General features: G+C 41.9%; 1 protein-coding gene across 2 annotated transcripts in view; it reads right to left on the reverse strand.

Annotated features, from left to right (window-relative positions):
- The window catches only part of TRIQK (triple QxxK/R motif containing), a 96,891-nt gene that overhangs the window by 52,586 nt on the left and 31,315 nt on the right, over positions 1-12,990 (reverse strand). For both annotated transcript variants that reach the window (XM_090040327.1, XM_090040326.1), the window contains one exon: positions 11,942-12,021. In XM_090040327.1, coding sequence (XP_089896453.1) covers positions 11,942-12,002 — 61 coding nt within the window. In that variant the 5' untranslated portion in view covers positions 12,003-12,021. The remainder of the gene's footprint in view (positions 1-11,941; positions 12,022-12,990) is intronic.

Consider the following 12,990-nt stretch of genomic DNA (forward strand, 5'->3'; position numbering starts at 1 on the left):
GACTGATAGGCCTATGGTTGCCCGGGTCCTCCCTCCTCCCTTTTTTAAAGATAGGGACCTTAATATATAATTTTTTACCAATTTCCACCCTATTATAAGGAGACAGTTCATATCTGAAATTTGTTTCCTCTCAGAAATCCACTGTGAAACTGGTCCACTGTCAGACTAGGCTGTCATACACCTGAACTGAAGAGATCATGCCTAATGGTGAGACATATTTTCACTCCATAAACCTGTTCATTTTCTGGCCCCTCTCTAAGTGCCAACAAATAATGATGATTTTCAATGCTTCTCCATAGGAACTGAATGTACAAACATTGCATCATAAATGCTACTCAACAGCTGTCAGAGAGCTATCACTGTCTTTTGATTATCACCTGGACTATACTTAAACTAGTGATTTAGTGTTGAAAGATGTCATATTCCATTTACCCATCATTCTCTAAACTATCTAGTCCTCTATTCTTATCAGTAAAAACCCAAAGATTGCATGGGAAGATTAATTCTCAGGAACAAAACATGAATTACAATTTAAAACCACTGCTCCTTAATTGCTAAAAACTATAATGCGTTGTGAAATTAAAGTTTAGAATATTAGTATCAATACAAACATTACCAGAGTAATGCAGACACAGTGAATGTAACAGGCATATTATTTACAGCACACACAACTAAGCAGAAGGGGGGAGGTCTCAGTTTTCCTGTTTGACATGCAAAATACTAACACATTATTTTTAATATCACTTTGTTAGAAAACTCCTCTTATTACTTAATAATAGAAAACCCAGTAAATCAGCAACCTCATAAGCATCACACCTGCCTAAAAGAGGCAGTTTAAAAGACCGTATTTGAAGTAAAATATTTCGGAGACTTTAAACAATGGGTCATGGACATGCCCAGTGTTGTCTCTAAATCTATCCACAGCAGTTAAGGCATGTGAATAGCGTTTTCTTGCATAAATTTCTGATTGTACAGCCCTTTGCTCACCTTAAGCTGCTTTGCTAAACTGCTGCGGCTGCTGAACCAATCAAACATATGTTAATATGCCTTAAAATTGTTAATGCGTTCTGCAGTGCCAATTCTGAAGCATACTTCACCATAAAGTAAAAAACAGTTACCTGCACAAAATCTGCAATTTCTGCAACTCTGGCAGTGAGGTACTTGTTTAATTGGTATATTTTCTTTCCAGCAGGGTGCGCTCATTAAGATGATTCTACTGACACCTTATTACTATACATTGCCTATCGCAGCACTCCTAAACTTGGTAAGCATCCCTGTGCTCAAAATAACTGCCTGCCCCTGATTTAGAAGCTGAAGATCAGGGACCTGCAAAAAACCACCACTTTCTACTGAACTATGACCAGCATATGACAGTATTTTCTCAAACTAGACAAGCTATATCTGCAGTAGAAAACTGCACTACTGCAACTTACATGAATGTCACTTAACCAGTGCAAGTTGCAAAAACAGAGAATTTTTACACGTGTTTGGGAGGGAGAGCAGGGGAAGGAACGGCACTTTAATTGCATCAGCTTTAGTTCAAGGCCTCTGCCACCATTAGAAGTGCAGGGACACCAACAGACGAGACAGACTTTAGCTGGAAAGTGCTAATTACCATGCACCAGCCAACTCAATTAATCGAGTCTGCTGCAATGTGCTGTAATTACAGTATGCCAGAACAGCCTCCACACTTGTGTACAGGCATCATCAATGTCCACACTAGGCATCCGGTTTGGGTACACACAGGGCACTGCATCTACACACACCTTCTTCACTGATGTCTTATGACTGAAGAATGGGGAGTCTCTCCTAATGTTTCACTTCTGCTTCTACTGATGTTTCTAGTTTACTACTTGTAAAATTTAAGCACATGAGCTGCATGTATGCCACCTGTTTGTTCAAACATGTTACACATACGAAAAATAAGGACAAGACCTAAAAAAACTTGAATGCTTACAAACAGACTTCCAAGTTCTTATTTAGACAGGTTAAGTAGGTAACTTAATTTTCAGAAGTGCTGTGCTTCAAAAATTGCCACTAACCTCACTGGGAGCAGCTGGGTGCTTGGATTTTTTGAACAATCAGGCCTTTTGATTATAACTAAATATGGACTTAATGGTCTGGTTTTTAAAACACCATATAAGAACCCCCATAGAGTGTTAAATTGTGCCTGCTTTTGAAAGTAAGATGTAAGCACTACATTTTTAAAGTGAATTACTCTATGTGTTCTAGAGTGTAGTATCTTGACCACTGAAAGCATGGAGGGTATGTCAAAGACACCACGAGATTGCGCTGAGAATACAATCTCCTAATCTGTATTAGTACTAGTGAAATGGTGCTTTTGATATGATGCTGCTGCAGTTATCTAATGCTAGATGCAATGGTAGTATGCCCTGCTCACAATAAATGTAACTGCAGTTGTGCAGATTGCAAATTCTTTGCAGATACAAAGTATGTTCAATCTGACAAGTTCTTGAAATGTTAAAATTTGCTACTTTGGTCAAGAAACAGAGACAGTGGGTCGAATTCTGTTCTGAGTTACACCTGTTCTATATTAACCTGTTTGACTGTAAGTGGAGTTATTCTTAATTAGCACTAGATTAAATGACGTTGGAATCTGAGTTTATAAATGTATAAGTTTTGAAGAGTAAAATAGTGTAGTATTTCCAGGCAAATGAAAAATAAAGTCTGTGCTACCACCAGTACGTGTCCATACTGGACATCACAGAAGAACATTTTATGCTCAGTAAAGGCATAAAAAACCTTATTTTCATTGCTCTGATCTTTTAAAAGCAGTAATCACATTCTGAATATTCTTAATATCCATCATCACTATTCAGGAAACTTGTATTTTCAGACCCCAAGTCACATTTAACAAAATACTAACCACCACAAAATTTGGATCACATTACTATGGCCACTCTATCTTTCACTTCATAGTAGTGTTTTCCTCAGGAGTTCTCACTCAGGGTTCCGAGGAGAAAGAAGAAATGATATCTACTGGCACAAAGTTGAAATGAAAGTAGCAATCACAAACCACAGTGTTTAGTTTCATTTTGTAAAGAAATCACTTACTGTCCATTATTCTTCCCAAACAAAGGAACAAGGGCAAGGCAGTGGCACCCATCAGATGTAGTTCTAAAGCCTGAATCTTAGCAGAGGTGAAAGGCCTCTGCAATTTACCAACACTTACACATAACAGGAGAAGAAAAGGTGTTTTTATTGGGGGTTTTCTATGAGATTCACTCTCTTATTAGATAATTAAAGAGTGAGTTTTTCACATAAGAAAACAGTGTAACACAGTGCCTAAATTGACTTCTGACCCACAAGGCTCTACTTCTCTCAGAAGAATCATAGAAGCAGCCTCTCAGAGAGAGCAACCTATACAGAAGATACAAGTATTAAGCCAGTAGCTGTCATTTGTCTGAGTCTGTCTATTTTCCCCCACCTCCTTCTCCTTTTCCCACTGAATACAATGTCTGCTTCTACTGAACATGGAATAAAAAGGTCAAGATTTCAGAAAGTCAGTCAGGAGGATTTTCAATACTGTGAAGTCTACCATCTTTTACTCTGAATGCCTAAAATCTATCCTTCCTAGACGGCTAGAAATGTAGTACTCAAGAACTGGCTGAAAAGTGGAATGTTAGTTTGTAAAAAAAATTGTGTTTTTGAAATTTTGCTTCAGCCCAAATTGAGACAAATCCTGGCATTTCAATTTGCTGTCAAACTGAGATTCCAGAAAAGCTTGTGTCAGAACAGAACCATTATCTGTCATTTCAACATCTTTGACAATTTCATGAAGAAATGTATCAATCACTTATTTTTTTTACTTGACTTGGAAATACCCTATGGCCATTTTGATTTGAATTTTCATTTCAGTATTCAGGGAAGGAAGGACAGAGAAGTTAGACAGACTCTATTCCTGGAAAAAATAAATAAATCCAACTGTGAAAGATAAAGAAGAATAAAAACAAGGTGGAGGAAAAGACAGAACCACTTGACACTCCTTAAAGTGTTGCTGGAAACCTATCATCTAAGACCATTGTGGTGGCAAGGCAACAAGATGCCACCATTGTAACAGTGATCACATCAACAGCAGTGGTGACAGGCAGTGCCAGACAGAGACATAGTGCACTCATTCTATGTGCACTACCTCACACAGAAGAATTTTAGCAAACATCAGTAAATTCTGCCTCTCACCAGGTGCTACTATTTTCCCCCACGCAGATGCACAACTTCCTGATCTGGAGGTGGTAGGTATAGAGTATGCCTGGTGCTGTCTGGCACCACAGTTGAGGAGTGCAGACATGGTCTTTCTTTCCAGATGCCCCCATTCTATGTACTCACACAACCATGCTGTAACAAGGGGCATGACTCAGGGGCTGAAGACGAGCTACAGGGGGTTAGAAAAAGGAACCTGCCTGCCTAGGAGCCCTGGGTCAGCTAACAGGGATGACTGACTGGCCCTAGGGAAAGTTAAAAGTCTCGGGGGGGGGGGAGGGTGTAGCTGGGGGAGAAAGGAGGCTGGGATGCTGAAAGAAAGCACTGAGCCTGGGTGGCTTCTCTCCTGAGGTCTGAGGAAAGATCAGAGGTTTTATTTGCGTCAGTTATTTGTCTGTGTCTGTGGCACATGTTGTTGCTTACATTGTTTGTTGTGGGGACAAGTGTTCCCCCTGTAAAATAAATGGACTGGAACTAAGAGCTGACTGGACTTTATGAGGAAGCTGGCTCCTGGGTAGAGCTAAAGGAGGGACAACCCACTACAGATGCCTCTTATTTTAGAGGAGCTTTATGAGGAAGAGTGGCACCTCTGATCAGAAATGGAATAGATCAGTGGTTTTCAACCTTTTTTCATTTGCAGACCCCTGAAAATTTTTTAATGGAGATGTAGCCCCTTTGGAAATTTCAAATGGAGGGGTGGACCCATTTGAATTGTAATGGTGGGTATTCACATATTTCTGATTGATCATAGTCATCTTTTGCAGGCCCCTTAGACATATCTGCAGACCCCCAGGGGTCTGCGGACCACGGGTTGAAAACCATTGAAATAGATGACCGACCTTCTTTCCGTAGCAGCACAGATGTCAGCTGAGTGCAGGTTCAGCTGTGCTGCAGGTCACTGTAACACTGGAGTGTTTCCACATCTGGCTGGAGAAAGAAAGAAAGGAGTTCCTGTGATGGCAACTTGAGGCCACAGATATGAGCTACTACCTGGTCCCATTCACTGAGGAGGCAAAGGAAGGACAAAGGGGTCTCTCCTTAATCTTCCACTTTATTTCAGCTGTTAGCTGTTATCAGTTCAATTTGTTACTGCTCTCTATCTCTATTGGAACTTGGGAGCCAAATCTAATAACACCAGGGCAGGCCCATGCTGTCTGTGTGTTGCATGCACCTAAATATGTTACAACAGGTACCCACTATGGCAAATCTAGATTGCTTAACACTTTCTTTTGTTTTAGGAAAAATACATGGCCACCTCCCATCTTCTGAATTTCTTAGTGTGGTGGCTGGGGTCATTCTCAGGGACCAGAAGTGCCAGGAACTGGCCCTGACACTCCTAAAGGGGGACCCAAGGACCCCAGCACTACAGGGAACTTACCTGGGAGGGAGACAGAGGCAGGGACGAAGGCCACGCGAGCTGGCACTGCACCAGCTTTTCAAGCAGCTGTCAATCAGACTGGGCAGCAGCTGGCTAATGAAATCAGCTGTGACAGCTGTCATGAGAGGTTTAAAAACCCTGGTAGAAGCCATGTGCAGTGGGGGAGCTAAAAGGCAAGGCACCAAGCTTGCTGGGATGTGACTTGGCAGCGCAGATTTCTCCCCTCCCCCACGCCACAGTCCTGCCAGAAGCAAGCAGGGACATCGTAAGGGGGCTAGACAGGACTCCCCAATGCCAAGCTCCCTGGTAAGGGATTTGTGGGTTGGGCACTGCCTGCAGTGAGCACAGCAGACCTAGGTCCAGCAAAGGGCCAAAGATCTGGGGCAAGTGGCAGGCAGCCCCTGTAAGGCTGCAGCACATATGGTGACCGATGGAGCTGAGGCCCACCAGAAGGCTATAGAAAGACCGAGCCAGGAGTTGGACCAGTGACACAACTGCACTCATGGTTGGCAAGTGGACTGGAGTGCAGAAGGAGAGGAGCCCCAAGACCACCCACACTGACTGCATGAGTATTACCATCTCCGGACCAGGGTAGGAACACCACTGAACCCCTCCTTTCAATTACAGATGCATCAAGTTGTACCACGCAAGTCAAGGGCCTAGCCCAGGGGGCAGGGAAATACTCACAGCACCAGCAAAGGGCATCACACTTAGAAACATAACAGATATGGTTCTGGAGTTGGTCATGACTTATTTTCAACTTCTGCATTACTTAGACCACTGTCTTCCAATATAGCAAATGAGATTTATTTTTAACCATAACTTCTATTTCTTCACTGAGGACAGTGAGAACATCTGTGTGTTTCAAGGACCATCAGGTTTGCCAGTGCGAGTTTCAGCTTCCTCTAGGGTTATCCAAGCCAGAGAAGTCAGAAGGTGAAAGCAGACAAAAAGGGGATTTGCCCTGCAGGTTGGGGGTTGAGTCGTAACCTAATAAGCTGGTCTCAAGAAAGAATTAAATTAAAGAAACGCAGCAAACTAACCGTTTCAAAAAGTGACATGACTTTTGCTATGGTTTGTGGGACAGTTCCAAATGGTACAAAAATCTTTGCAGTATACCTCCCTAGCATACATAGAAACAGCCCATGCATATACACTACCAACCTATACTGCAACTTCTAATACTTAAGCCAAACTAGACAAGAGAAGAAGGATAAAGAAACTTATGTATGGAATTATTTTGTGAACATGAAAAACAACGGTAAATGAATCAAATGTGGAGAAAAACCTGTTACTGTTTTCGTAACATTTGTACGTTGTGACTCAGGGATCATTAAAATTGGACGCTGCAGGTTTGCCAGGTTTACGCAATCAATTAACAGGAGGTAATACAGGCCCTCAGTGAGTAACCCTACCACCAAAGAAAGTAGAGGGGGAAGGAGAGGAAACCCACGATGTACAACATTAAGTGTGGGAGAAGAGAGGGAAGGACTAATATTTCCTCATTTCAACTGCAGCAAAATAAGCAAAGCAGCATAGATGGCAGCAGAAATAATCAGCAAATGCTATGCAAAAGAGGCCATTACATTTGCAGGAAAAAAATAAAATTCAGTAAATGTAGATAAAGATACTTCTTTACACATCTCCTTCCAACCCATTCATCCACTGCAAAGGGAACCAAATATAAGAAATTCCTGTCAGAAATGTCCTCTTTTTCCCTCCCCCACTCCAGCAATGGTTGCAGGTTTTTCCAACAGGTTTCTGTCTCACTTGAGGTGGGATTCGGGGGAAGCCAGTTATTCATTCTAAGAAGCAAATGCCTCTCCATATTCCCTGTGGAAAAGTTTGCCCGTCTGTTGTATATTACAGCGCCGGCTGCACTAAAAAAATGCTGCAAACAGACGGTTGATGGTGGGCAGCAGAGATGGGTGACAGCCAGCTGAAACAGAAAGAGAATACCTGTAATCTACCATGCTGGGGGAATCCTCTCAGAAAGCTGCTGATGCAAGAAGAAGCCGTCTGTTCTCTCCGCTTGCAGGCATAGTGTCAAGCAAATGCAAACAAAACCTCAATCACAAAGGAGGAGAAGCAACTGGCCAATCAGAAACATTCAAAGACAACTCAGGGCAACATGTGACACAACAGGATAAGAAAATGGAAAACTTGGAATAAAATAAAATAAAATAAAATGAAATCAAGTACCTAATTTTATTTCAAGTTGATATGAAAGTTTTTGTCAAAACATTGTTGAAACTGACCTGACTTAACAACATCCTCAGGCCCTACAAAATCACACTTTTCAGAAAAAAGAGAAAAGATCCACCAAAAAATTTTGACCTGGATATCTGCCAACCAGAAAGGCTCATAAGTAATGAACTGAGAATTACTATCAGTGCTACTCAATAGGCAAGACAGTAAATGGCACTTGTACAGCAAAGTATCCATCATGCTTTCATTTGAGAACCTATGCATATCAAATACTTGGAAAGGGAGAGTGGTCCAGAGTTATAACACTGCGAAGATTACTGGCTCTACTAGATATATCAATTAATCTCCCTCTGCGTGAGTATCCCATTATGAAAACAGTAATACCTACTTTGTCCCACCCTTGGTTTGTTTGTTCGCATAGGCTGCAAATGGTTGGAGACACTATAGAAACAGAGCCTCTAGCCATTGTTGCTGTACTGGTCCCATTACTTGCTTCCCAAGGACCATATACTAAGGACAAAGGAAACCCTCAGCAGCCTACTGGAAGACCCTGCCACCAAGACTGGAGCAGGAGAGGAGGAAGACACAGCTGAAAGGATTTTCATATATTTGGTCCCCTCTGCAGGTAGTATAAAGACATGTAACTTTGTTTACCTATATTTAATTGGAGGGGAGGTTCTTGAAAATAAGGATAATCAATTCATAAAATCTCCAAGCATCATAGTTCTAGAAAACATAGTACACCTGAGGACCTGAGCCCATGCCTCTCACAATGCAACACTGCTGCAAAGGCAACTTAAACACAAAATTTAATTTCTTTGCTGAATGGTCTAATTCAAAAGCTCTACAATAGAAACTTAATTTTGTACCAATTAAAGCTAAGTCATGGAGAATTAGGCAGCTAAGTCATCCATATAGCAAAATTATCTGAAAAATCTGGATTTTCTGGTGATAACTTTTATTGGACCAACTGCATGGTTGGGATAAAGGTAGACAAGATTTTAAATGCAAGCCATTCTTCACCAGGTCTAACGCTTTTTTTGAAAGCTTGTCTAACTTTATCCCAACCATACAGCTGGCCTGATAGAAGATATCACCCACAAAAATCCCTGCCATTCACATAATTCCTAGACCATAATGGCCACACCACCACTCTCAACACTACTGAAAAATCAAGAAATGTAATGGAAATATGAGTATGTAGTAGAAAGAAGAAGAAAGATTTCTGTGTTCATTCCAGCTGGTAACAACAAATTCTTTGTTACATGCAATGCCAGGTGGATACCTGATATAGTTCTAAACAAGCTAGCCTGGGTACCAGAAGCAGTACATCCACATTAGCACCACGTTCCACTTGGGTAAGTTAACATACATTTTATTGTACAGTTGGTTCCCCTGCCAACAAAGAATTATTTTCTAAAATATACGGCACTTATAGATATGCTTCAGGAGACAGGGTGATGGGGGAGGTGCTTTAATTAGTGAGCCATGCTAATTAAAAGCACATAAGCCTCACATGTATCAGCATCCCCACACTGAAAAATGATGGCAGGGGGCTTTGAACTAAAGCTCATAAACCAAGCTTTGGTTTAAAGCACCCTGCCTGCCACCATTTTTCAGTGCAGGGACACTGTTACACATGATACTGGAGGCTGCTGGAAGATGCCTAAACAGGTAAAATAACATGCAGAAGCCCTGTACAAATGAGGACTCTTCTTCCTGAGCAGTCCTTAAATATCTCTGAACCTACCTTTATCTGTGGAGGATCTATAAAATGCCAGATCCTTGAATTAGTCATAAAGAATGGGGAAACATGCTGGGCCCTATGACAGTTAGTCGGAGACAGAATTCTGAGGGAAGGACAAAATGCTGAGCTACAATATCTCTTCACTTAGCTGTATAGAAGGAATTTTTATCTGGAGAAGCTGAAGTCCTCTTTCCCATTTGGATAAAGGGGTTGGACTTAATTCTATCAGTTAGTGTATCTAGCTAGAATTTTATATTATCAGTGCACTGTTGTACAACCTAAGTGACAGACAAAGCCTTTCACTGAAATCTGGAGGTGCCTCATAAAGGAAAAGCAGATTTATTGGAAAAGGTGAGTCCAAACAGTTTCACTGCTTTTGTGAAATGAGGCTAGGAATCCTACCTCATTGACTTCTCAGTACTGCGTAGTACAGAGAATTCCACTATTATCTGCCCAAAAGAAATAAAAGCATTCCACCATGGTCAACTAAAGTAATTATGAATGGAGTTTGCTGTGTTTAAAAAAATAAATTCAAAATACTTAGGTTGCTAACTAAAGGATTTAAAAAATTAGGATCTGACAAAGTTAACATCTACATAACCTTTACTCTTTCCTATGAGTATGTACATTATAAAACTGTTTTTAAAGAGGTTTCTGGTGCTTAGCAACTGTAGGAAAACTAGGTGACTAAGTATGGATTAATGTATTCCATTTTAAGCACTTTTGCTTGAAAATAATAAAATGGACTTAAGCCAGAGAATTTTCAAAAACTGGTTAAAAGTTAAGCATTTAAATTTAGGCCGCAAAGGATAGTGTGGCAGCACACCCTGCCAGGGTAGGGAGGCCTGGTGGGACTGTCTGTGGAATGGCAGTCTCAACTAAATGCCAGGACCATTAACTTCCCTGGTGAAAGGTGGGTAGGGTCGCCTTAACCCCGGCCCCCACTATCTGGTGGATAATTGTGATAGTTGTGGGAGTAGCGGGGCCAGGTATGCTCATTTGCTGGAGTAGTGGGGTCAGGTATGCTCTAAGCCCAGCAGAGATATGAGCTCCCCAAGGCCCCAGAGGGGGTAGTTGATTGACATGGTGTGAGGCCCCACACAGAGTAGGACTGAACTGGGAGTAGGCCTGAAGGACAGTCCCAGGAGCGCACTGAGTAGGGCTGAACTGGGAGTAAGCCTGAATACCAGCACAAGGACCTGCCCTGTGAGTAGCTAGTTGTAAGTATGATGAGGAGACCCCAGGGTGGGCCATGGTGTACAGTTGCCCGGTGTGGAGCTTGGGGCAAATGCAACCCAGTGTTGGTCTAAGGCTATGCCACGTAGAGTAGGGGAAGATTCATAGATTCATAGGTGCTTGGAAGGGATGTCAATGGATCATCGACTCTGACCCCCTGCCCATGGTAGGAAAAAGTGCTGGGGTCATGTGACCTCAGCCAGGTGCTTGTCCATTCTCTTCTTGAAGACCCCCCAAGGTAAGGGAGAGCACCATCTCTCACAGGAACTCACGGGAACCGAAGCTGCTGCATGGTGGTACCAGGGAGAGAGTAGCTAGGCCTGAAAGCCCATGAGGAGTTGCTCAAGAGTAGCTAAGGCAGTAGAGTGTGGCCCAGGATGGGCAGTATGCAAGAGACGCCCTTGCATAGGAGGAAAGCAAAGTGAGCGTGAGAGTGGAAAGCAAAGTGAGCGTGAGAGTGAATGGAGCCCAGTTATGGACTGAGTTTGTCCTAGCCTGAGGCTGGGGGAAGTAATCATATCCATCTGTGAGGCATGGACCACAGTATAAGGGAGGTTCAGAGCTGCAGACAGCACCCCCTGGCATCAGGGCAAGGAATGGGGAGCCTCCTACTTAATAGATCAAATTAATAACCAAGTCGTGGCAGGTGAGTCAGGGCAGAGTGCCCTAGGCAGATGGGCAGGCCGCTTTGGGATCTGGCCACGGAGCTGCCCCCTGTCACAAATAAGTATCTCTATCTGTATTATATACAGTTTTGTGTGTGCTCCATAACATTCTGTATTTCTCCACAAAAAGAGTGGTTACAGAAAAAAATGTGAGAAAAAACACATTGTTATAGTTACTGCTTTTATTAAAAAATGTTCAGTTAATAAAAGAACAAATGGGCCTGTGCAACATCACTGTTTAAAACTGTCAGAAAAACAAATTCATATACAGATTAAAGCAAAAATAGGAAAATAATGAAAGTCTGTCCTTTAAAAAAATATCAAAGAACCATTTCTTTTTAAGACTTTACTGACACTTATAAACATAAAATAGATCTTATTTTTAAGGTCATGCCTGCTTTTTTCTATGAAGGACAGCTTTGCTGATTGGGCTGGGACTCAAACACAGTGTGAAACCCAAAAGGTAACACTTCCAGCATTACTTACCTATTTGTTTCCGGTATTGCTCAACAGGAATTCTTGCAGCAGAGGCATCTTTTCTACCCATCTTTTTGAGTCCTAAACCACTGTGAATAGGGAAGGAAAAAATGATTAATCTTAAAAATGAATTAGCTAAACAAGTCAATACATTCTATGCACATCAGAGAGACTCTTTAACAAGCAACAGTTACACAATTTCAAACAAATGGTATAAATAGTAGAATAAGATACTGAAATTAATCATCAATATTATAAATACTATTGGATGAATTCCAAAATAACCCTTTTTTTACTCTTCGGTGTACTAATATCAGAAAATGTATAGTACTCTAAATCACAAACTAAAATAAATGCAGCATAATCATTTATAACTAGCCCACTGAAATCCAGTATGACATTTCATACAGCTGAATATTCGTTTAATATATCACTTTTTCTTTAATAAGCCATTAAGAGAACTGTGCATTTGTGCATGCCTGGTATTATTGCTGGTTAGAACATTTTATACCATGCCCAAGAATATAAGCTACATGAGCTATCAGGACATTCACGCACATAAGTTAGCAACAGCACTGACAATGTAAAGGTTCACATAATGTACAGGGCTTGATTTTACCAGTGAAGCCACAATTGCAAGATGGCCCTTCCATCCACCAATGCCCCTCTACTAACACAGAAGAGGGAGTTCACTGCCTCCCCACAAGCTCTCTCTCATTTTCCTGTGTCCCTCAGAGTCCAAATTATTTTTCTAGAGAGCAAGGAGGAAGACGAGGTGGCTTCCCCCCACCTATATCTAGTAGCCCAGAGATGAATAGTCTTTGGGTGCACCTACATGTGCAATTAGCATAATTGAAAAAATCTGGCATAGTTCATGGGGGAGTTTATTGCTCCCAGGCACAGTGCATACACATGCGCCTGGAACCACAGCACGTTGAGCTAGGGCAGCACAGCTCTGGCTGCTAGGGGGCTAGGGGGACAGCCTGCCAGCTTGAGGCTGCTCCGCCTCGGTTCAGTGTGCTGCAGAAGGACTGGCTCAGGCACATGGTTTCTACAGT

This window comes from Crocodylus siamensis, chromosome 3 (genome assembly GCF_052110815.1).
Source record: "Crocodylus siamensis isolate JL-2025a chromosome 3, ASM5211081v1, whole genome shotgun sequence".
Classification (NCBI taxonomy): domain Eukaryota; kingdom Metazoa; phylum Chordata; order Crocodylia; family Crocodylidae; genus Crocodylus; species Crocodylus siamensis.